The following is a 21245-nucleotide window of genomic DNA, read 5'->3' on the forward strand; positions in this document are numbered from 1 at the left end:
CCCTGTTCCCCTGTGGGAGCTCCTGGCTCCTGGCTTCAGCCTGGCCCAGCTACAACTGTGATCGCCATTTGCGGAGTGAACCAACAGATCTCCTTCTCTGTCTCTCCCTCCCTGTCATTCTGCCTTTCAAATAAAAAACAATACTTAAAAATAAATAAATTTTAAACATTGCCATCTAAGAGAATACTCATTGGGACTGGTGCTGTGGCACTGCAAGTCAAGCAGCACAGGTGGAGCCTTAACCTGCAGCCCACAACAGTGGCGCCAACATAAATCTTATTAAGGGGGGTGGGAGACTGTATTTGCAGCCTCGTTCCCTAACGCCAGCCCTGCCTCTCCAGCCGAAGGAGAAGAGCGGTAAATAAGGAGATCTTTCCACCACGGCTGGTACAAAGCAGACTGCCTGCAGAATGATTGACAGTCAAGCACCCAGGGAGCAACTGGCTACAAAAGCCACCCCCCAGAGTGCATCCTCTACTGGAGGAGTGAAGAAACCACCACGAAATTAGATAGAATCTCAAGTTCACGGAGCTTGTGATTCCTAAACTCCCCTTCCAGCTTCTGGTGCCAGAAACTGCTCAGGACTTCAAAACAGATCTGCGCACCTAGAACACAGCTACTGGTGCTTTGCAGGAGGCAAAGGAGGCCTAGCTGGTTGGCCTTTTTGAAACAACAACCTGTGTGCTATCCATACCAAACATAACAATTATGCCAAAAGACATCCAGCTAGCACACCATGCATGTGAAGAACATGCTTAAGAATCTACTATGAGGGGCCAGTGCTGTGGCGTAGCGGGTAAAGCCACCACCTGTAGTGCCAGCATCCCACATGGGCACTGGTTCGTGGGCAGCTGCTTCTCTTCCAATCCAGCTCTCTGCTATGGCCTGGGAAAACAGAAGATGGCCCAACTCCTTGGGCCCCTGCACCTGTGTGGGAGACCTGGAAGAAGCTCCTGGCTCCTGGCTTCGGATCAGCTCATCTCTGGCCATAGCGGTCATTTGGGGAGTGAACCAGCGGAATGAAGACCTTTCTCGGCTCTACTTCTCTCTGTAACTCCTCTTTCAAATAAATAAAATAATTCCTCAAAAAAAAAAAAAAAAAAGAATCTACTATGAGGGAAACATTTCATTCTCAAAAAAATTTTCTCTTCTTCGGTTATTAGTAATTCTGAATGCTAGGATTTTTTTCGCATGGGGTCAAAAGGTGGAAAAAAAAGGGACATAAATCAGGTTTTGACAGATTTTCCTTTTCATTTATGTGTGGATTTTTAATATAAATGCAGGGATGGAAAGCATTAATGGAAGACAAAATGTTTCAGTGAACAAGTTTCAGTAGTTAAGCCTGTTAAGTATTTCTATGGGGCCGGCGCTGTGGCTCACTTGGTTAATCCTCCGCCTGCAGTACCAGCATCCCATATGGGCACCGGGTTCTAGTCCCGGTTGCTCCTCTTCCAGTGCAGCTCTCTGCTGAGGCCCAGGAGGGCAGTGGAAGATGGCCCAAGTGCTTGGGCCCTGCACCTGTATGGGAGACCAGGAGAAGCACCTGGCTCCTGGCTTTGGATCGGCGCAACGCCAGCTATGGCAGCCATTTGGGGGCTGAACCAGCGGAAGGAAGACCTTTCTCTCTGACTAAACTCTACCTGTCAAATTAAAAAAAAGTATTTCTGGACAATGCCAGTATTTGGATTTTTTGAAAAGTAAATTTCTTACTGACAGCAGCGAAATGGTGTTCATAGCATTTTTATCATACAGTAGATTGCATCCACTCACTACTTTTCTGAATTTGGTTTCCAGCTCCAGATCCTGACCCCAGCTTGCTGCTAACAGGCAGACCCTGTGAAGGCAGAGATGGCTCAAGTAACTGAGCTCCTGCAGCCCCTGGGGGAGGTCTGGATGGCATTCTCAGCACCCAGCTTCAGCCCTGGTCCAGTTCCAGACACTGCAGGCATTTGCAGACTGAACCAGCAGATGGATACTCCCGCATGCACTCTCTCTGCCTCTCAAATCAACGAATTGTTTTTTAAGTTATGTTTCCAGATAAAACCTGAAGGAGTTTGTCACTAATAAACCTGTCTGACAAGAAATGTTAAAGGGCCCTAAAGGCAAAAAAAAAAAAAAAAAGAGAGAGAGAGAGAGAAGCTACTCTTTCCTCTGGTTGCCAAATTCCTTTTTTTTTTTTTTTTTGACAGGCAGAGTGGATAGTGAAAGAGAGAGACAGACAGAAAGGTCTCCTTTGCCGTTGGTTCACCCTCCAATGGCCGCAGCTGCCGCGCTGATCCGATGGCAGGAGCCAGGTGCTTCTCCTGGTCTCCCATGGGGTGCAGGGCCCAAGGACTTGAGCCATCCTCCACTGCACTCCCTGACCACAGCAGAGAGCTGGCCTGGAAGGGGGGCAACTGGGACAGAATCCGGCGCCCCGACCAGGACTAGAACCCGGTGTGCCGGTGCCGCAAGGCCGAGGATTAGCCTAGTGAGCCGCGGCACCGGCCCGCCAAATTCTCTTGATTGAAGCAAAGAAACTAGTATGAAAGATTTTCTTGAATGAAAAAAAATTAAGTTTCCATAAAAATATATACATAACCATCAGCATAAAAATAATCTCATTTTTCAACACCATTAAGGATCAAATGTTCTCCAAGTTTCCTAAGTAAATTTTATCTTTTGAAGCATGAACATTTGCTTTAACATTTTCAAATTAAAAACTTATGCTCTGTGCTACGTATTTTCCAGCTTTACATTTACTGGCACAGATTAAAAAGGACACAGTGAAAGGAACATTAAAGCTAGAAGTCAAAGCCCTAAATTAGAGCCTACCTCCCATTCTAACAGGAAGAATACTAAACTTTTCTGGGCTAGTTTCCTCTCACCTATAAACTAAGAGAACTGACTTAATATTCAGAATTTAATTCTCTGCCATTTATTCTTGCTCTAAAATTTTCAAGCCTGGAATTTGTTTAAAACATACCAAGTAGGTAAAAATATAGGTGGTCCCGAACACATGAAGGTTGTACTTACAATTTCCAAATATTAAGATGGCACGAAGGTAGTATATTCAGTAGACACTGTACTTCGAATTTTTCTCTTTTCCCACGAGATGCTATGTAATACTCTCATGAGACTCAACTATAGACTAACATAACACATTCTGAGAACACTTAAGGTAGGAGAAGTGAAACTATGATGTCTGGCAGGTTAGGAGTAATAAATACATGTTCAATTTAGGATATTTTCAACTTAGGATTGTACAATGGGTTTATCAGGTTGCAACCCCATCATAAATCAAGGAGCAACTGTAAGACTGGCAAAATGTTAATGACTGCTGAAGGTGGGTGATGAGTATCTAGGTTCTACTCATTCTACCACCAGTTATATTAGAAAAATTCCATTAAAAACTTATTCTTGGGGTAATGTTGTGGCACTGCGGGTAAAGCCGCCAACCACAGTACAGGTATCCCATATGAACGCTGGTTTGGGTCCCAGCAGCTCCACTTCTGATTCAGCTCCCTGCTAATGGCCTGGGAAAACAGAATATGGCCCAGGTGCTTGGGCCCCTGCACCCACGTGGAAAATTCAGATGGAAACTCCTGTCTCCTGGCTTCAGCCTGTCCACGGCAGCCACTTGGGGGTGAACCAGCTGGAAGATCTCCGTCTTTCCATCTCTCTCTGTAACTCTGCCTTTCGAGAAATAATTAATCTCCAAAAAACAAAAACTTAATTCTTCATAAGATTCACCTAGGAAACAAAATTCACAAACACCCATCTGTTCTTTTCTCAGCTATAAAAGTCAGAATAGAGGCCAGCACTGTGGCGTAGCAGGTAAAGCCGCCGTCTGCCATGCTGGCGTTCCATATGAGCACCAGTGAGTCCCAGCTGCTTCACTGCTGACCCAGTTCTCTGCTGTGGCCTCCAAAAGCAGCAGAGGATGGCCCAAGCTTGCGCCGCTGCACCCACATGGGAGACCTGGAAGCAGCTCCTGGCTTTGGATTGGCCCAGCTTAGGCCATTACAGCCATTTGGGGAGTGAACCACCAGGTGGAAGACCACTCTCTCTCTGCCTCTGCCTCTCTGTAACTCTGCCTTTCAAATAAATAAACCTTTTTAAAAAATCAGAATATATAAGGTCCAAGAATATAAAGAATTTTAAGTGAGATAATGCATTCATTCACAAAGCAGTTCATAAATACAGGTTGGGAGGGGTTTTTTTTTGCTTCAATTTTTACTTGGAAACAGACAGGGAGCCCCAATCCCCTGGCTCACACTCCAAACGCCTGCGATCATCAGGATGGGGGCAGGCCAATGCAGGAAGCCGGAAACTCAATCCAGGTCTCCTCCATAGATGTTAGATAGCCAACCACCAGAGCCATCACCTGTCTCCCGGGGTCCACGTTAGCCAGAAGCTGAAATCTGGGACCAGAACCCAGGCGTTCCAGCATGAGATGCAGGCATCCCAAGCAAAAGGTTAAATCTGGCAGCTAGGCACAATGCCTGCCACAGGTGGGAATTTTTTTTTAAGATTTGTGTGTTTATTTTGCTGTTGATGTCTCTACATTTTTTTTTTTTTTTTTTTTTTTGACAGGCAGAGTGGACAGTGAGAGAGAGAGACAGAGAGAGAAAGGTCTTCCTTTGCCGTTGGTTCACCCTCCAATGGCCGCCGCTGCAGCCGGCGCACCGCGCTGATCCGATGGCAGGAGCCAGGATCCAGGTGCTTTTCCTGGTCTCCCATGGGGTGCAGGGCCCAAGCACCTGGGCCATCCTCCACTGCACTCCCTGGCCATAGCAGAGAGCTGGCCTGGAAGAGGGGCAACCGGGACAGAATCCGGCGCCCCAACCGGGACTAGAACCCGGTGTGCCGGCGCCGCAAGGTGGAGGATTAGCCTATTGAGCCACGGCGCCGGCCGATGTCTCTACATTTTACACTACAAGGAAGCACCAGATCTTGAAACTTACTAAAATATTTGCCCCTATAGTAAGTGTCCCCAAAGTGCCATGCTTTTACATTTATGCTTTTGCTTTCAGTACTCAACATGTATGTTCCTATTCTCTGTGCTATAGGTAAAGCTAGATCCCATCTCCCCTACCATTATTTGTCTGCCATAGTAAATAACTTATTAGCTAGAACTGCATCTGAAGTCAAGAGTGAGCGGCCTTCCATCAGGAAGTGAGACAGAACTTCTGTAAGGACCTGCACTTTGTGACATCTATTCTGGCTGGTCAGAGACTCCATCTAGATAGCTATGATCCATTTATGCAGTAAATAGAAACCACTTACTACCCAAAAGGCCAGTGATTTTCAAAGCAACAGTCTTGGAACATTTAGTGGGTTGTGGTATTTTAGATCACAACCAGCATTTTGTCGTAATGAAACAGAAACATGGCATTCAGGGTCAACACTACTGTTCATAAAACTTTTTCGTGTCTGTGGATCTTAAGTCACACTATCAATCACATTAAAGTGGGACACAATTAAAAAAATACAGAAAGCCACTGTGCTACTCTGAGCTACCACACAAGCAATCTGTAGCTGTAAATGAGGATGCCAAATGATACAAGTACTTCTCAATGGTTCAGTCAGTCACACAGATGAACCACAGGAAACTGACTAACAATATTTGTGGATTTTTTTGTGTGTGTGTGTTTTTTTTTTTTTTTTTTTTTTTGACAGGCAGAATGGACAGTGAGAGAGAGAGACAGAGAGAAAGGTCTTCCATTTTCCGTTGGTTCACCCCCCAATGGCCGCTGCGGCCGGCGCACCGTGCTCATCCGAAGCCAAGAGCCAGGTGCTTCTCCTGGTCTCCCATGGGGTGCAGGGCCCAAGCACCTGGGCCATCCTCCACTGCACTCCCTGGCCACAGCAGAGAGCTGACCTGGAAGAGGGGCAACCGGGACAGAATCTGGCGCCCCAACCGGGACTAGAACCCGGTGTGCTGGGGCCACAGGCGGAAGATTAGCCTAGTGAGCCGCGGCGCCTGCGTAACAATACTTTTAAGATACCCCAGATTCATTCTTGATTTCATTCATTCATCAAATACTTGCTGAACACATGCTGTGTACTTGGGACTTGGAAAGCAGGGTAAAACAGACAGCCATTCCTGTCCTCATGGGGCCTTCAGACTGAGGGAGGGAACTTAACAGAAACAAGCTGAACACTGCAAGAAACGCTCTACAGAAAGCAAGGGTGCTGCAGAACAGAGCAAGACGCAGGAGAGAGAGAAGGCCTTCTGAAGGCAGCCTCTCAGGAGCCTCATCTAGAGGAGGGGGCAGGCCTCCGAGCGAGGGCAGGAAGCACCAGGTGGAGCGCATCACTCTCGGGAAAGGGGAAACAGTCACACAACATGCTGCTGAGGCAGGCAGGGACCCAGTCACAACCAGAACTCATCAACCTCGGCAAGAAGTTTGGTTTCAGTCTAAGCACAATGGATAACCTGGCAAATAAAAAGACAAACGCCAAAGCATCAAAAAATAAAGCCCACCTAAACCTCTAGAAAAAAAAAAAATTCTCCAACCTTCTGGCTTCAGAATCCTCAAGGACTCCAAAGGCTTCTGTTTACATAGACTGTATTCATTTTCACTATTTTAGAACCTAAAACTTGGGGCTGATGTCGTGACCTGGCAAGGTAAGCCGCTGCTTGTGATGCAGGCATCCTGGCTGCTCGGCTTCAGATGCAGCTCCCTGCTAATGTACCTGGGGAGGCAGCAGAGAAAGGCCTAGGTGCTTGGGCCCCTGCACCCATGTGGGAGACCAGGATGGAGTTCCCGCTCCTGGCTCAGGCCAGGCCAGGCCCAGCCTTGGTTGTTGTGGCCATATGGGGAGTGACCCAGTAGATGGAAGATCGATCTCTCTCTCTCTCTCTCTTAGAAACTTATATGAATACACAAGGACACATGCCATTAGCTGTCAGTCTTCACATGTCATAGTCTCTGAAAACTCCACTCTACACCAGTGAGGAAAGAACAGAAAACGCAAATAACATCTTAACCCTTTTAATGAAAGCGGTTCTGACCCAGGAGTTCCCAGAGTACACTAAGGATGACATAAAACATAATTCTGCCCTCCAGAAAGTCACCAAATAAAGTAAGTAAATCATATATGTCAGAAAGCCTCAGCCCTAACATGCAAAAAATCATCTATTTAGACAGCAAAGTAGCATGTAAGGCATATATATTGCCCAAAGCACCATTCCTGCACCTGATCTCTGTAATTTTTGCTTTTCCATTTTGCCCAAAATTCTTAGGCAGAATTACTGCGATGTACCTACCTACCTACCTGTAGCAATCCTAAGAATACCTCTACAGTACACACTGATGTTTCAGTCGCAGTAACTTATCTCAACACTTTTGTTGTCCTTGCTTTATCACCTAAGGGTCTCTATTACAAAGTTTTCCACAGACTTTTAAAAAATCTTTTTCAAGAATCGCTCCACATTAAAAAAAAAAAAATCCTGAACCAACACGTGATTTGTCAGACAGGTGCTTATCCTCATAAATCTAAATATTTTCATTTTCTTCTTCCCTCTATGCCGATAACGAAAACACTAACGGATTTTTATTAGAAAACAAGGGGGTTAATCTCAGTTGAGGCCATTTTTCAGGAATCTCACTTTTACAAAACGCCATATTGTTTGATCTTCCTTCATAGTGATATCTTTTGGATCTGGCTTTGCAATGGGCTTGAAATCGAGCTAAAACGTGATGGCACCGTAGTCTGAACCATCCATCCCACAGAAACGAGCCCCGCTACCCGCGAACGGCTGGAGCACGCCGGGGGCGCTGTCCTCGCCCTGGGCCCCGGGCCGATCGCATCGCTCAACGCCCGCCCACGCCGAAGACGGGCCACTCTATGTAAAGTGGCAGGTGGCGGAGAAAACACAGCAGCCCACGGGAGACCACGGTCTGCACGCGGGGGAGGAGCGAGGCAAGGGATGACAATAGGGAAGGCGGCGGGAGAAGCGAGAGGGATCGGACACAATGAGTCGGAGCCAGGAAGAGCCCCCCGTCTTCTCCAAGGCCGAAGCGGGCTGGCACCCCCACCCTCGCGGCTCGGATCTGTCCCCTGCGCTCGGGCAGCCTCACGTACCTCCGGCGCCGGCTCCTCCGCCTGCACCCAGGGCGGCCGCCATGGTGCTCGCTGGGGCCGGCCTTCAGCCTCGCCCCACCAAGCCAGCTGGTGGGCCGACCGGCCTGGCCCGGGGACAGGGACGGGGGGCGGAGGACGGGGAGGGAAGGGGACGGCGGGCCAGGATTGGGGCGAGGGGGAAAGCGAGGCGAAGCCGGGCGCGTTGTGATACACAGCAGCGCCTTCGCCTCCGCAGAAAAACAACAAACTACCGCAACATGGCCGCGGACTCGCGCCGCCGCGGAGCACACTGGGAAGATGGAGGCCGGGGGCGCGCGGACGCCGGGGCCAGATCCACCGAAGCCGTAGGACCCCCCAATGCCGCCTCCGAGTGAGGGACGGCTACTGAGGAGGCGAAACACACGGCCGCAGCCTCTGATCGGCTCCTGAAAACAGAACGTTTAAAGCAAGCGCAGGGGCGGTTGCTGCCCGTAAGGCGATTCCAGTTGTGTCGCAAGGCGCTTTGCAGCAGTCGGCACTGCAGAGCTTTACGGCGGCCGGTTGCAAGTGGGAGAGAGAAGGCTCCGCCCGCGAAAGGTAACTGGCTGCCTGCGTAGTTTGTGTGTGTGCATAGTACGCTGGAAAGAGGGGCGGGAACAGCGGCAGTCGTGGACGCTGTCCGGGCCTATTGAGGGGAGGAAAGGGTGCGCACAGCTCGAGAACAGGCGCTTCGGGAAGCCGAGACGAGACCCCCTGAACCCCCACTCTGGCGCGGGACTGAGGCGCACGCGCACTCTTGCCGCGATCCCGCGGGTCCCAAACCCCCTCGCAACCCTCGCGCCAAAAGTGGGCGCCAGGATTCTGGTGAGGTCCCATTCCTCGCTGGGCTTGCGCTTTCGAGACCCGAGCCTTCGTCTCTGCGCATGGCTAAGCGGCGGGAAAGGCCAGACAGGGTGCTGAGGGATAGCACGGTGACTCGGGATAGACCCGCGGCGGTGGCCGAAGCAGGTGGCTCTGAGGTAGCATAGTTGGAGGGGAGGGGACAGGGTGGGAAGCTATAACGCGGTACCCACCGTCTGCAAACGTTGCTTTCCTAACAGTGACCGTGAGCCCAAGGGGACAAGAAGTCGTCTTAGGTAGAAAAGGCTGGGCAGAGGCTCTGCTATGTCCAACGACTTGGGATTCAGAACACTGCAGAGTGCGTGTGGCCACTAGAGTGCTAGGCTGAGGGAAGTGCAAGGGCCAAGGTGCGCTCAGGGCCTCTGGGCATGTATCTGACCCGGGGATTACTGGACGTTCTTAAGAACAGAAGTTACGTAGGCATGCTGAGAGTTGTGTTTTGGAAAGATGACTAAGAACTGGGTAAAGGACAGAGCCTGAACAGATAGGAAACCGGAGGCGCCACACCGATTAGTAAACACCCCAGACATCCATGCAGGAAATTGGCTAGGAGATGGATAGAGGAGTGGCCATGTGATGAAACAAGTATAGAGTCATAATAAAAGCGTGTTACTGTTAAATTCTTCCAAGTTTTGGATATGTTTGAAATTTTACATAATAAAGTATTGGGGAAAAAAATTCCTGGGTCCATGATGAATGTAAATAACATCTTTAAATAAAAATTAGGGCAGTCTTTTGGCTTGTCTGTGAAGACACCAATTGCACAAACCATAACTCATGAGAATACCAGGATTCAAGCCCTGTCTGCACTGCCAATTCCAGACCTTGAGAGGCAGCAAATGATGACCCAGGTACTTGAGCCCCTACCACCCGTGTGGGAGACCTGGATTGAGTGCCTGGTTCCTGACTTCACCTGGCCCAGCCCCAACTGTTGCTGGCATTGGAGAGTGAACCAGCAGATCAGAGTGTTCTTGCTCTATTTTTCCCTTTCCCTCTACCTCTCAAATATATAAAAAATATTTTTGAAATAATAAGCCTTGTAAGTAACCTCATTGAATTGAAGACCTCTCTCTCACTCTTTCTCTGCCTCTGCCTCTCTCTGTGTGTAACTCTGACTTTCAAATGAATAAAAAAAAATCTTTAAAATAAATAATAAAATTTAAAAATGGAATGCATTTGGGAGAACTTCAAGAGACTGATTCTCTCAGAATTGCAGTGCAAGGAAAGACCCAAAGCCCAGGGCAAGAAGCATTGAGAAAATAATGGCCAGAAAATAAGTCCACAGTCTAAGTACGAGTTCTGACGGGAGAAATTCAGAGCATATTGGGCACAGAGGGTAATTATGGTAACAACAGATATCACATCGTACCCAATTCCTAAGATCACACAAACTCCCATACCAATAACCAAATACAATGAAAGGTGTGTTTACCTCTGAAGACAAAAAAACGTTTAGCATATTCTATCTCAAACAACATATCTGGCTTCCAACCAAAAATAACTCCACATAGAAAAAGGCAAGCAACTGCAACTCCCAACTGTCAAAGCAGTAGAACCAGACTCAGATATGACATCAGATTTGTATTTGGTTTTGGAACTGTAAGAGTAAATTTAAAATAACTGATGTTAAACATCATTAAATAACATTAAATAACTAAATGGTAAAGATTCAGATGTCAGTGGTAGACATGGTAAGATGGGTAATTTCAATGGAAAGATGGAAAATACATAAATGGTGGAAATCAAAAGCACTAAAATTCTGTCAGAGGACTCATGGGTGCACTTAACAGAAAGAATAAGTTAATTTGACATAAATACAAATTATCCAAACTGAAACAGAGAAAAAAGAGTGCAGGAAACAGAGTATCCATGAACTGTGGCGCAGTATCAAATACTCTAACATGACATTTCTCCCAATTAGAGGGAGAAGAGAGAGAAAGAACAATTGTCTAAAGAATTAGAATTGGCCGGCGCCGCGGCTCACTAGGCTAATCCTCCGCCTAGCGGCGCCGGCACACCGGGTTCTAGTCCCGGTCGGGGCACCGGATTCTGTCCCGGTTGCCCCTCTTCCAGGCCAGCTCTCTGCTGTGGCCAGGGAGTGCAGTGGAGGATGGCCCAGGTGCTTGGGCCCTGCACCCCATGGGAGACCAGGAGAAGCACCTGGCTCCTGGCTCCTGCCATCGGATCAGCGTGGTGCGCCGGCCGCAGCGCACAGGCCGCGGCGGCCATTGGAGGGTGAACCAACGGCAAAGGAAGACCTTTCTCTCTGTCTCTCTCTCTCACTGTCCACTCTGCCTGTCAAAAAAAAAAAAAAGAGCAAAAAAAAAAACATACACATAAAAAAAAAGAATTAGAATTTTTCCAAAATTCATGGCAGACACCAAAACAGATGCAAGAAGCTCAGAGAACGTCAAGCAGGATGAATACCAAAACAAGCAAACAAAGCTTTGTACCCAATCACACCCTATTCCAACTGCTGAAGAAACAACACAACCTACAAAAGTACAAGATTAGTAAGAATTATAGCAGATTTTTCATCAGAGGCCATGCAAGAAGACAATGAAGTGACATCTTTAATGTACTGACAGAAAAATCTGTCAACTCAAAAATAGGTACCCAGCAAGAATATAAATGAGACAAGCAAATTTGAGTAAATTCATTACTACCAGACATACTCTACAAGAAATGTTTAAAGAAGCTCTTCAGGCATAAGAAATATAACAGATGGTCTATAAAAGAAATTTTAAATATAGTTGATGATGAATATAGTTGGAATTGAATAAACATTTTTACATATTTAATTGCTCTAAAAGGTAAACTGGAATAATGAAAATGTTACTGAGTGCTTATATGAAAAAGTAAAATACTGACATAAAAAATAGACAGGTAAGGTCAAAGGTACAAAGTAGAGAACCCAGAAATAAATCCATGTATTGCATCAACTGATTTTAGACAAATGAAGCAAGATTATATTGTGGAGAAAGAAAAGTTTCTTCAAGGAATGGTTCTGGGAAAATGATATCCACATGCGGAAGAAAGAAACTAGACCACTCATATACAAAAATCAACTCAAAATGGTTCAAAAGTAAGACATGGAACTACTGTTAGGAAATATAGGGGAAGTGCTCCAGAACATTAGTCTGCACCAAGGTTTTTTGAATATGGCAGCAAAAGCATAAGCAACAAAAGCAAAACTTGACAAGGGAATATAGCAAACTACTAAACTTCTTTACAACAAAAGAAACACACACTGAAAAGACAACCTACAGAATGGGAGAAAATATTTGCAAATTATTCATCACGCAAAGGATTAATTTCCAGAAAATATGTTAGGAATTCAACACAACAGTAAAGTAAATAAGCCTATGGGCCAGCACTGTGGCACAGTGGGTTAATCCTCCGCCTGTGGCACTGGCATGCCATATAGCCACCAGTTCTAGTCCAAGCTGCTCCTCTTGTAGTCCAGCTCTCTGCTATGGCCTGAGAAAGCAGTAGAAGATGGCCCAAGCACTTGGACCCCTGCACCTGCGTAGGACACCCGGAAAAAGCTCCTGGCTCCTGGCTTCGGATCAGCCCAGCTCTAGCCGTCGCAGCCATTTGGGGAGTGAACCAGCAGATGGAAGACCTTTCTCTCTGTTTCTCCTTCTCACTGTCTGTAACTCTGCCACACAAATAAATAAATAAAATATTTAAATAAATAAATAAATCAGCCTATTAAAAAATGGGCAAATGACCTGAATAGACATTTCTCAAAGATAACACAAATGGCCAACAAGTATATGAAAAACTTCAACATCACAAGTCATCAGGCAAATACAATTCAAAACCACAATGAGAGATCACCTCATCCCATTTAGAATGGTGATTTTCAAAAAGACAAAAAATTACAAATGTCGCAAGGATGAGGAGAAAGGGGAACTCTTATGGGCTGTGGGAATGTAAATTAGTACAGCCATTATGGTAAACAACACAGAGGTTCCCCAAAACCTAGAAATGGAACTACCTTGTGATTCAGCAATTCTGTTATATATCCAAATAAACTGAAATCAGTATGTGGGAGCCAGCATTATGGGATCCAGCATGGTGGCACCACAAATGAAAGTACCACATGTGACACCAACATCCCATAGCAGAATGCCAGTTCAAGTTCCAGCTGCTCCACTTCCAATCCATCTTTCTGCTAATGCACCTGGAAAAGCAGCAGGTAATGGCCCAAGTACTTTAGTCACTGCTACTAATGTGGGAGACCTAGATGGAGCTTCTGGCTTTGGCTTGGCACAGCCCTGGCTGTTGAGGTTATTTGGGGAGTAAACCAGCAGTTGGAAGCTCTCTATCTCTCTTTCCCTCTCTTTCATTCTCTCTCTCACTCTGCCTTTCTAATAAATAAATCATTAAAAAAAACAGTATGTAGACAAGACTTCTATAAATAAAGACCTTTATAAATAAAGCTTTTAAAAGAAACTAAATTGATATGGATGGATTCATATCTACCATCTTGTTAACAGGCTTTTACTTTCTTTGTTCTTATTTTTTCTTCTTATGCATCCTCTTGTGTTAAGTTAGCATTTTAATATTTCCTTCTATCTTTTCTATACACTTATTTATAACTTTTTAAAAATATCTTTATTTGAAAGGCAGAGTTACAGAGACTCAGAGAGAGAGAGAGAAAGAGAAGGTCTTCCATTTCCTGCTTCACTCCCCAGATGGTTGCAACGGCTAGAGCTGCAGTGATCTGAAGCCAGGAGCTGGGAGCTTCCTTCAGGTCTCCCATGCTAGTGCAGGGGCCCAAAGACTTGAGCCATCCTCCACTGCTTTCTCAGGCCATAGCAGAGAGCTGGATTGGAAGTGGGGCAGCTGAGACTCGAACCAGTGCCCATATAGGATGCCAGCACTGCAGACCGGTGCATTAACCTGCTGCATCACAGCACCAGCCCCAATTCAGTTTCCACTGAATACAAATAATCTATACACAACAATTTTAAGACAAAAAATTACATTAAAAAGCAAGAATGTATTATATGTTCTCTGTAAGTACACTTTAAAGATATAGAGAGATTAAGTAAGAGGAAAGGAATATATGAGACAAAATAGACATCACAACAAATATGATCAGAAATAAACAGGAAGGCCGGCGCTGCGGCTCAATAGGCTAACCCTTCACCTGAGCGCCGGCACACAGGGTTCTAGTTCCAGTTGGGGCGCCGGATTCTGTCCCGGTTGCCTCTCTTCCAGTCCAGCTCTCTGCTGTGGCCAGGGAGTGCAGTGGAGGATGGCCCAACTTGGGCCCTGCAACCACATGGGAGACCAGGATAAGCACCTAGCTCCTGGCTTTGCATCAGTGCGGTGCACCGGCCGCAGCGGCCATTAGAGGGTGAACCAACGGCAAAGGAAGACCTTTCTCTCTGTCTCTCTCTCACTGTCCACTCTGCCTGTCAAAAAAAAAAAAAAAAGAAAGAAAAAAAAGAAAAAGAAAAGAAATAAACAGGAGCATCATATGACAAAGAAGTCAGTTCTCCAAGGAGGCATAAAAATCATATACATTCACCTAGCAGATCTTCAAAATACATGAGAAAATCAATAGAACTAAAAGAACAGAAAGATCTTGAACTATAATTAGAACTTTAACACTGCTCTTAGTAATTGACAGAAAAAATTCAAGCCTTTTGTTCTGTGAAACACTATTAAGAGAAAGAAAAGACAAGCCATAAAGTTGAAAATATGTACAAATCACTCATCTGATAAAGCACTTGAATCTAGAAAATATATAGAAATGTAACAATAAGAAGACAAGCATATGGTGGGAAGAATCACCATGTTTCTAAAGTTGTAACTATGAAATGCATAGAGTTTGTATTCCTTAAATAAAAGGTTTCTGGGGGGAAAAAAGACCATGAAACCTTGAAAGTGGGTAACATAGCTAAACAGAAACTTCACCAAAGAAGATATACAAGTGGCACATATACCATATGAAAAGAGTTCAACAGTATTTGACATTATGGAAATATAAAATAAAACCATACTAAGACACCACTATGCACATAATAGAATGGCTAAAATCTATAAAACTACCAGTGTTCTGACAATAATGCAGTAATAAAGGAGCCAGGAGCTTCTTCCGAGTCTCCCATATGGGTGCAGGGGCCCAAGCACTTGGGCTATCTTCTACTGCTTTCCCAGGCCATAGCAGAGAGCTGGATCAGAAGAAGAGCAGCCAGGACTCGAACCGACACCCATATGGGATGCCAGCGCTTCAGGCCAGGGCATTAACCCACTGTGCCACAGCACCAGCCCCTACAATATATTTATAGAATGTACTGTTACTTTGGATATGATCACAAAAGCCATAACAAAAGAACAAACTGCTAGTACAACTATATAGATGAATCTCAAAAAATGAGGCTTAGGGAATCATTGTTTAGCCTAGTGTTAACATACCACAACCCACATTAGAATACCTGGGTTTGATTTCTGTCTCCAGCTTCCTGCCAATGCAGCAGTGATGGCTTAAGCAATTGGGTCCCGGTCATCACATAGGAGACTTGGATTAAGTTCCCAACTCCTGGCCTTGGTCCCAGTCCTGGTCATTGCAGGTATTTGGGAAATCAGTAAATGGAAGCTCTCTATCTATCTGTATGTGTATGTCTATCTGCTTCTCATAACAAATTAAATTTAAAATATTAGATATAGGGCAAAGAAATAGCCAAACAAAAAGACAAACAGCATGTGTCTATTTATATGTAATTCAAAAGTAAAATTAATCTTGGTGACAGAAAGCAGATTACTGGTTTAGTTGCCTGGGGTATGGATGAGGAAGACTGATTGCAAAGGAATAAGGGTGTATTATATGTTTCTTGGGGTAGCTGTCAGAAGCATGCACAGCCCTGGGTGTTGTCGTTGGGCCCCTGCACCCACGTGAGAAACACAGAAGAAGCTCCTGGATCCTGGCTTTAGATGAGTCTAGTTCCAGCCATTGAGGCCATTGGGTAGTGAACCAGCAGATGCAAGATCTCGCTCTCTTTCTCTGTAACTCTGCCTTTTAAATAAATAAATCTTTATATAAGTATATATTATGTATATTTAATGAGGGAAGAAGAAAGACAAGTGCAAATGAACAGTAGAGTGCCTACAAATCACAAGTCTGCAATAAGAGACTCTCTAAGAGAAGTGGGCACCCGCTGTGCCCAGTGTCCACAGAAGGCCTCATGAGCTTTGGGGTGCAGAGCTGAGAACTGTCGGCAGCAGAATCCACACAAGACTGGTACTGGTGCTCTGGACTATCATCATTCCTTCCTGCTTCCCAAGGCTATTTCTCCAGCTTTTCTAGAAATTCTGCAAACTTCCAAACTCATTCAGGTTGGTCCTGTGGTCCGGCTCCAGTGGTCCAGCTGCAAACGATTGAATGCAGAATTCCTTCTTCAAGATCTCAAGAAGGTAGTGGGGAAGCAAAGCTGTTTTGTTTCTGACTGACTGATGGAACAAAGATAAAAGCCTCAGCCATTTTAGCTCCTTGCCTGAACACAGATAAAATACTGTTTACCTCTTTACCTTGTCTTCTTTCTTTCTTTTTTTTTTTTTTTTTTTTTTTTGACAGGCAGAGTGGACAGTGAGAGAGAGAGACAGAGAGAAAGGTCTTCCTTTGCCGTTGGTTCACCCTCCAATGGCCGCCGTGGCCGGCGCGCTGCGGCCGGCGCACCGCGCTGATCCGATGGCAGGAGCCAGGAGCCAGGTGCTTTTCCTGGTCTCCCATGGGGTGCAGGGCCCAAGCACCTGGGCCATCCTCCACTGCACTCCCTAGCCACCTTGTCTTCTTTCAAGAGACGAGCTCAGCCCCATGCTCTGTATTGTTCCCCACCCCATCCTCTGCATTCTTTTTCTGGTTTAAAACCCGGAGCAAAATCCTGTAAGAAGCAGCTCACCTCCGTCCCCTGACCTCCCCTCTGGGCCCTCAGCCCACCCTAGGCTATACAAGACCCAGCCTTTTGGAGGACTGTGCTCTCTGCCTTGTGTTCCGTCTGTTAGGAAAAAGGCGCAGTTTCATCTATGGCGCGATCTACACCCTGACACCATCCTAGGCTCTAGCCCCCACGGCCATTGTTGGAAGCCAGGTGGCCACATGACCCAGCCACCAGTGTCAAGCTCCACCCCCATCCTAATGGGATTCACTGCTCCTGCTTCCCTTCCTGCCCTCTGGCAAAGTTTTAAAAGGACCTGTTCCTGAACACGTGGCTCTCTCTTCTCTCCTGCTCTCTCCTGCTCACTCTCTCTTCTCTCCTCTCTCTTCTCTTCTCGCTAGCTCCTCTCCTCTCTGTCTCTCTCTCTTATACTCTCCTTCTCTCCCTTTTTCCCTCCTTGCCCCTTCTCTCCAGCCTGCTGGGTTTCCTCAATAAACCCTTTCCCTTACTCCAGTGTTTGGTGTGTTTTGTGATGGCCTACCACCGCATGTGTGTACACCGGCCGTTGGCCACCTCTGCAAATTTATTTTCCCTTGAATAAATTCATTTTGGCTGTGGGTTCATATCCTTTCTCCTCTGTGTTCTGCTCCCCTTTTCCACACACTGACTATAATATGTAACGAAGGAAGGCCTTCACTTTAGCAAGAACAGATGCTGCTCTGGCATATTCCTTTGTAGGGAGAGATCCAGAACCACTGAGCAGCAAAGATATCTCAAAAGCTCTCAAATTAACAGTAGGGCAAAAACTCCAGAAAACAGAAAAGAGTAGTTTTGGGTAGAAGCAGTGTCTTATTGAAGAGGAGAGAAAAGAGAAATACAGAAATGCAGACCAGTACTGCCACTGCTTATGCAGACTGTCAAAACACACCAAGACTAGTATTATATAGCAGGAGAAACATTTTTTATTCTCCTCTTAAAGAATCACTTTGGGGGACCAGCACCGTGGCACAGTAGGTTAATCCTCTGCCAGTGGTGCTGGCATATGGGCACCAGTTCTAGTCCCAGCTGCTTCTCTTCCAATCCAGCTCTCTGCTATGGCCTGGGAAAGCAGTAGAAGATGGCCCAAGTGCCTGGGCCCCTGCACCCGCATGGGAGACCTGAAAGAAGCACCTGGCTCCTGGCTTCGGATCAGCGCAGCTCTGGCCATTGCGGCCATTTGGGGAGTGAACCATTGGATGGAAGACCTTTCTCTCTGTCTCTCCCTCTCACTGTCTGAAACTCTACCTCTTAAATAAATAAATACAATTTTTTTAAAAATTAAAAAAAAAAGAAAGAACCACTTTGTTAATAGGAAGGCAGCCTGGGACATGCTCTTGAAGACAGAGAAACTGAGAGTGCTAAATTGCTTTGTATTATAAAGAATTTGGAATTTTCCTGAACATATCTACAGAATAATGAGAAAGGGATAAGGATGAAGAGGTCTGGAGATAGATAAGAACAGTGATGGACAGGAAGCAACTGTGCAAGGTGAAAGAATGATCCATAGGAAATGCCCGGTGGAAGAAATGGCTAAGAGACACTGAAAGGAGGGATGATATTATTTGATTTTAGGTTGGAAGCCTGATGTGCTACCCCCCTTCCTCATTGTCAGTCGTCTGCTACATGCAGTGTCCTGTGTTGATGATGCTTAGGAATAATCAAAAGAACATACGCTCCACGTTTTGATAGAGTGAAACTAAGGATGGCAGAAAACAAGGCATTAAGGTTCTGCAGGAACAGGATTTGAAGAGGAAGTGACCATGAGAATATAAACTTTCCAGAAGGAAGTTAAAATTATATTATGAGGCCGGCGCCACAGCTCACTAGGCTAATCCTCCACCTAGCAGCGCCGGCACACCGGGTTCTAGTCTCGGTCAGGGCGCCGGATTCTGTCCCGGTTGCCCCTCTTCCAGGCCAGCTCTCTGCTGTGGCCAGGGAGTGCAGTGGAGGATGGCCCAAGTGCTTGGGCCCTGCACCCCATGGGAGACCAGGAGAAGCACCTGGCTCCTGCCATCGGATCAGCGCGGTGTGCCAGCCGCAGTGCGCCGGCTGTGGCAGCCATTGGAGGGTGAGCCAACGGCAAAGGAAGAACTTTCTCTCTGTCTCTCTCTCTCACTGTCCACTCTGCCTGTCAAAAAAAAATTATATTATGAATACCATGTGATATTGTCAGATGTTCATATTTATATATGAATGTATGTAATAAAATCAGAGAAATGCTGCTCTTTCACTTAAAATATATCAGTAATACTTTGATATTCTTCTAATGTATTTATAATAGCTTCAAATAATTCCATAATAATGTAAATGCAAATGTAGCTGGTTTTTGTTTGTTTTTTAATTTTTGCTTTTAGCTAGCGACTGCTTGAGGACCCTATAGGTTATTTCCAGATTTTCACTATCATAAAAATGTTGCAATAATAACTGTAAGCATACATATTTGATGGCATCTGATTATTTCTTTAAAACTATTTCTTAGAGGCTGGCTCCGTGGCTCAATTGGCTAATCCTCCACCTGCGGCGCCAGCACACAGGGTTCTAGTCCCGGTCAGGGCGCCAGATTCTGTCCCAGTTGCCCCTCTTCCAGGCCAGCCCTCTGTTATGGCCCAGGAGTGCAGTGGAGGATGGCCCAAGTGCTTGGGCCCTGCACCCGCATGGGAGGCCGCGGCGGCCATTGAGAGGGTGAACCAATAGCAAAAAGGAAGACCTTTCTCTCTGTCTCTCTTTCACTGTCCACTCTGCCTGTCAAAAATAAATAAATAAATAAATAAACTATTTCTTAGAGTAGAATTGAGCAGTCTAAGAGTGTGAAGATATTTCAAACTTTTGATACTTGTTGATATGTTGCTTTCATAAAGTATTATATCAGTTTGCCCTCCTGCCAGTGAAGTGTTGTAGAACTCCCAAAACTTGAGTCTGCTCACCCAACACTAGCAAGCCAATCACTGGTGGTGGGTGGTAGAAAAAAGTAGATATTTATTGCACAGCTCAGAACAACTAGCCAAGTAACTATTGCCTAATTCCTGGGTTCCCCAAGGGGTTGAGGGCAAAGATTGTTACAGATTAAAGTTGGAACCAAGAGGTTGTATGTTCAGCTCGTGTCCAAGTCCCTGGTTGGTTTGCAGTGCTCTTGGCCCTTTGATTGGTTGGCAGTATCCTGTCCTTTTGGGAAACTGGATGATGCAAACTGGTCTCCATTCAGATGGTAGTTACTTCTTGCTCAGGGCTTGGTGTTCCCGGAAAAGAAACCTTTTAATACTAAACTGAACATCAAGATGCTATCTACCAGTGATATAAATGACCTTAGGAGTCTTGTGTTCAGGGGCCCCATAGGGTGAGTTGCACCACTCCCTCAATTCAGTGAGTTAATTTTAGAAAGAAATTCATTTACAATCATAAAACCAGCACAAAGAAATGTTAGGCTAAAGGAGGAAGGCTGGGAGACTAGGACGTAATTGGTGGTAGCTGGCTTCCGCATGGGACGCGCTGTGGAGAGGCTCAGTTTCAAAAGTATAAGATCACCAAATCCTTTTAAAGTAACAAATGGATGGCCGGCGCCGTGGCTCCCTTGGCTAATCCTGCACCTGCGGTGCTGGCACCACGGGTTCTAGTCCTGGTTGGGGCGCCGGGTACTAGTCCTGGGTGCTCCTCTTCCAGTCCAGCTCTCTGCTGGGGCCCAGGAGGGCAGTGGAGGATGGCCCAAGTGCTTGGGCCCTGCACCCGCATGGGAGACCAGGAGATGTACCTGGCTCCTGGCTCCAGATCGGTGCAGCACCAGCCCTAGCGGCCATTAGGGGAGTGAACCAAGTGAGTGAACCAAGACCTTTCTCTCTGTCTCTCTCTCTCACTGTCTATAACTCTACCTGTCTAATAAAAATAAGTAAATAAAAAACAAATGGGTATATTCCATATTAGACCATCACGGAGCTAGCATAATTAAACAGTGGGAATTTAGCACAGTCTCACAATGGTGAGTTAACATTGGATCATAGAAAGAATTCGTAGGTACAGACTCCTGAGACAGGCTTCTTCTGACAGCTAGGCTCCTGACCGCCCTTTGCTTACAGCATTTTCTTAAGAAAACCTTCTCTGTCCCTTTGATATGTAAACCTCTTCAAAAGACTGTTGCTTGTTTTACAGTGCAGCAGCTGGCTTTCTCCAAAACCTAGGAGCCACACCTTTGAAATGTAACCATCTCTCAGCCTCTGAGGAAGTGTAAGAGCCCTGCTAGGAGCCTAAGAGTGAGAGCCCTGGTCTAAAGGTACCAGTTATGAAGCTTATTAGCGAGATGGCACCGTCTTATCTAGGGTGACATTTAAGCCCTGGACGCCATCTTCGGCTCTGGCCCCATTGCCATCTTGT

General features: G+C 46.0%; 2 protein-coding genes across 9 annotated transcripts in view; one reads left to right on the forward strand and one right to left on the reverse strand.

The window, feature by feature from the left end:
• RBM33 (RNA binding motif protein 33) overlaps positions 1–8214 on the reverse strand; it is a 150497-nt gene extending 142283 nt beyond the window's left edge. For all 7 annotated transcript variants that reach the window (XM_070077227.1, XM_008263877.4, XM_008263875.4 and 4 more), the window contains exon 1: positions 8074–8214. In XM_070077227.1, the coding sequence (XP_069933328.1) occupies positions 8074–8116 (43 nt within the window). In that variant the 5' untranslated portion in view covers positions 8117–8214. The remainder of the gene's footprint in view (positions 1–8073) is intronic.
• Positions 8215–8596: 382 nt separating this feature from the next.
• The window catches only part of CNPY1 (canopy FGF signaling regulator 1), a 136433-nt gene continuing 123784 nt past the window's right edge, over positions 8597–21245 (forward strand). For both annotated transcript variants that reach the window (XM_070077231.1, XM_070077232.1), the window contains exon 1: positions 8597–8649. The gene's annotated coding sequence lies outside the window, so the exon portion shown is untranslated. The remainder of the gene's footprint in view (positions 8650–21245) is intronic.

Source organism: Oryctolagus cuniculus, chromosome 7 (assembly GCF_964237555.1).
Source record: "Oryctolagus cuniculus chromosome 7, mOryCun1.1, whole genome shotgun sequence".
Classification (NCBI taxonomy): domain Eukaryota; kingdom Metazoa; phylum Chordata; class Mammalia; order Lagomorpha; family Leporidae; genus Oryctolagus; species Oryctolagus cuniculus.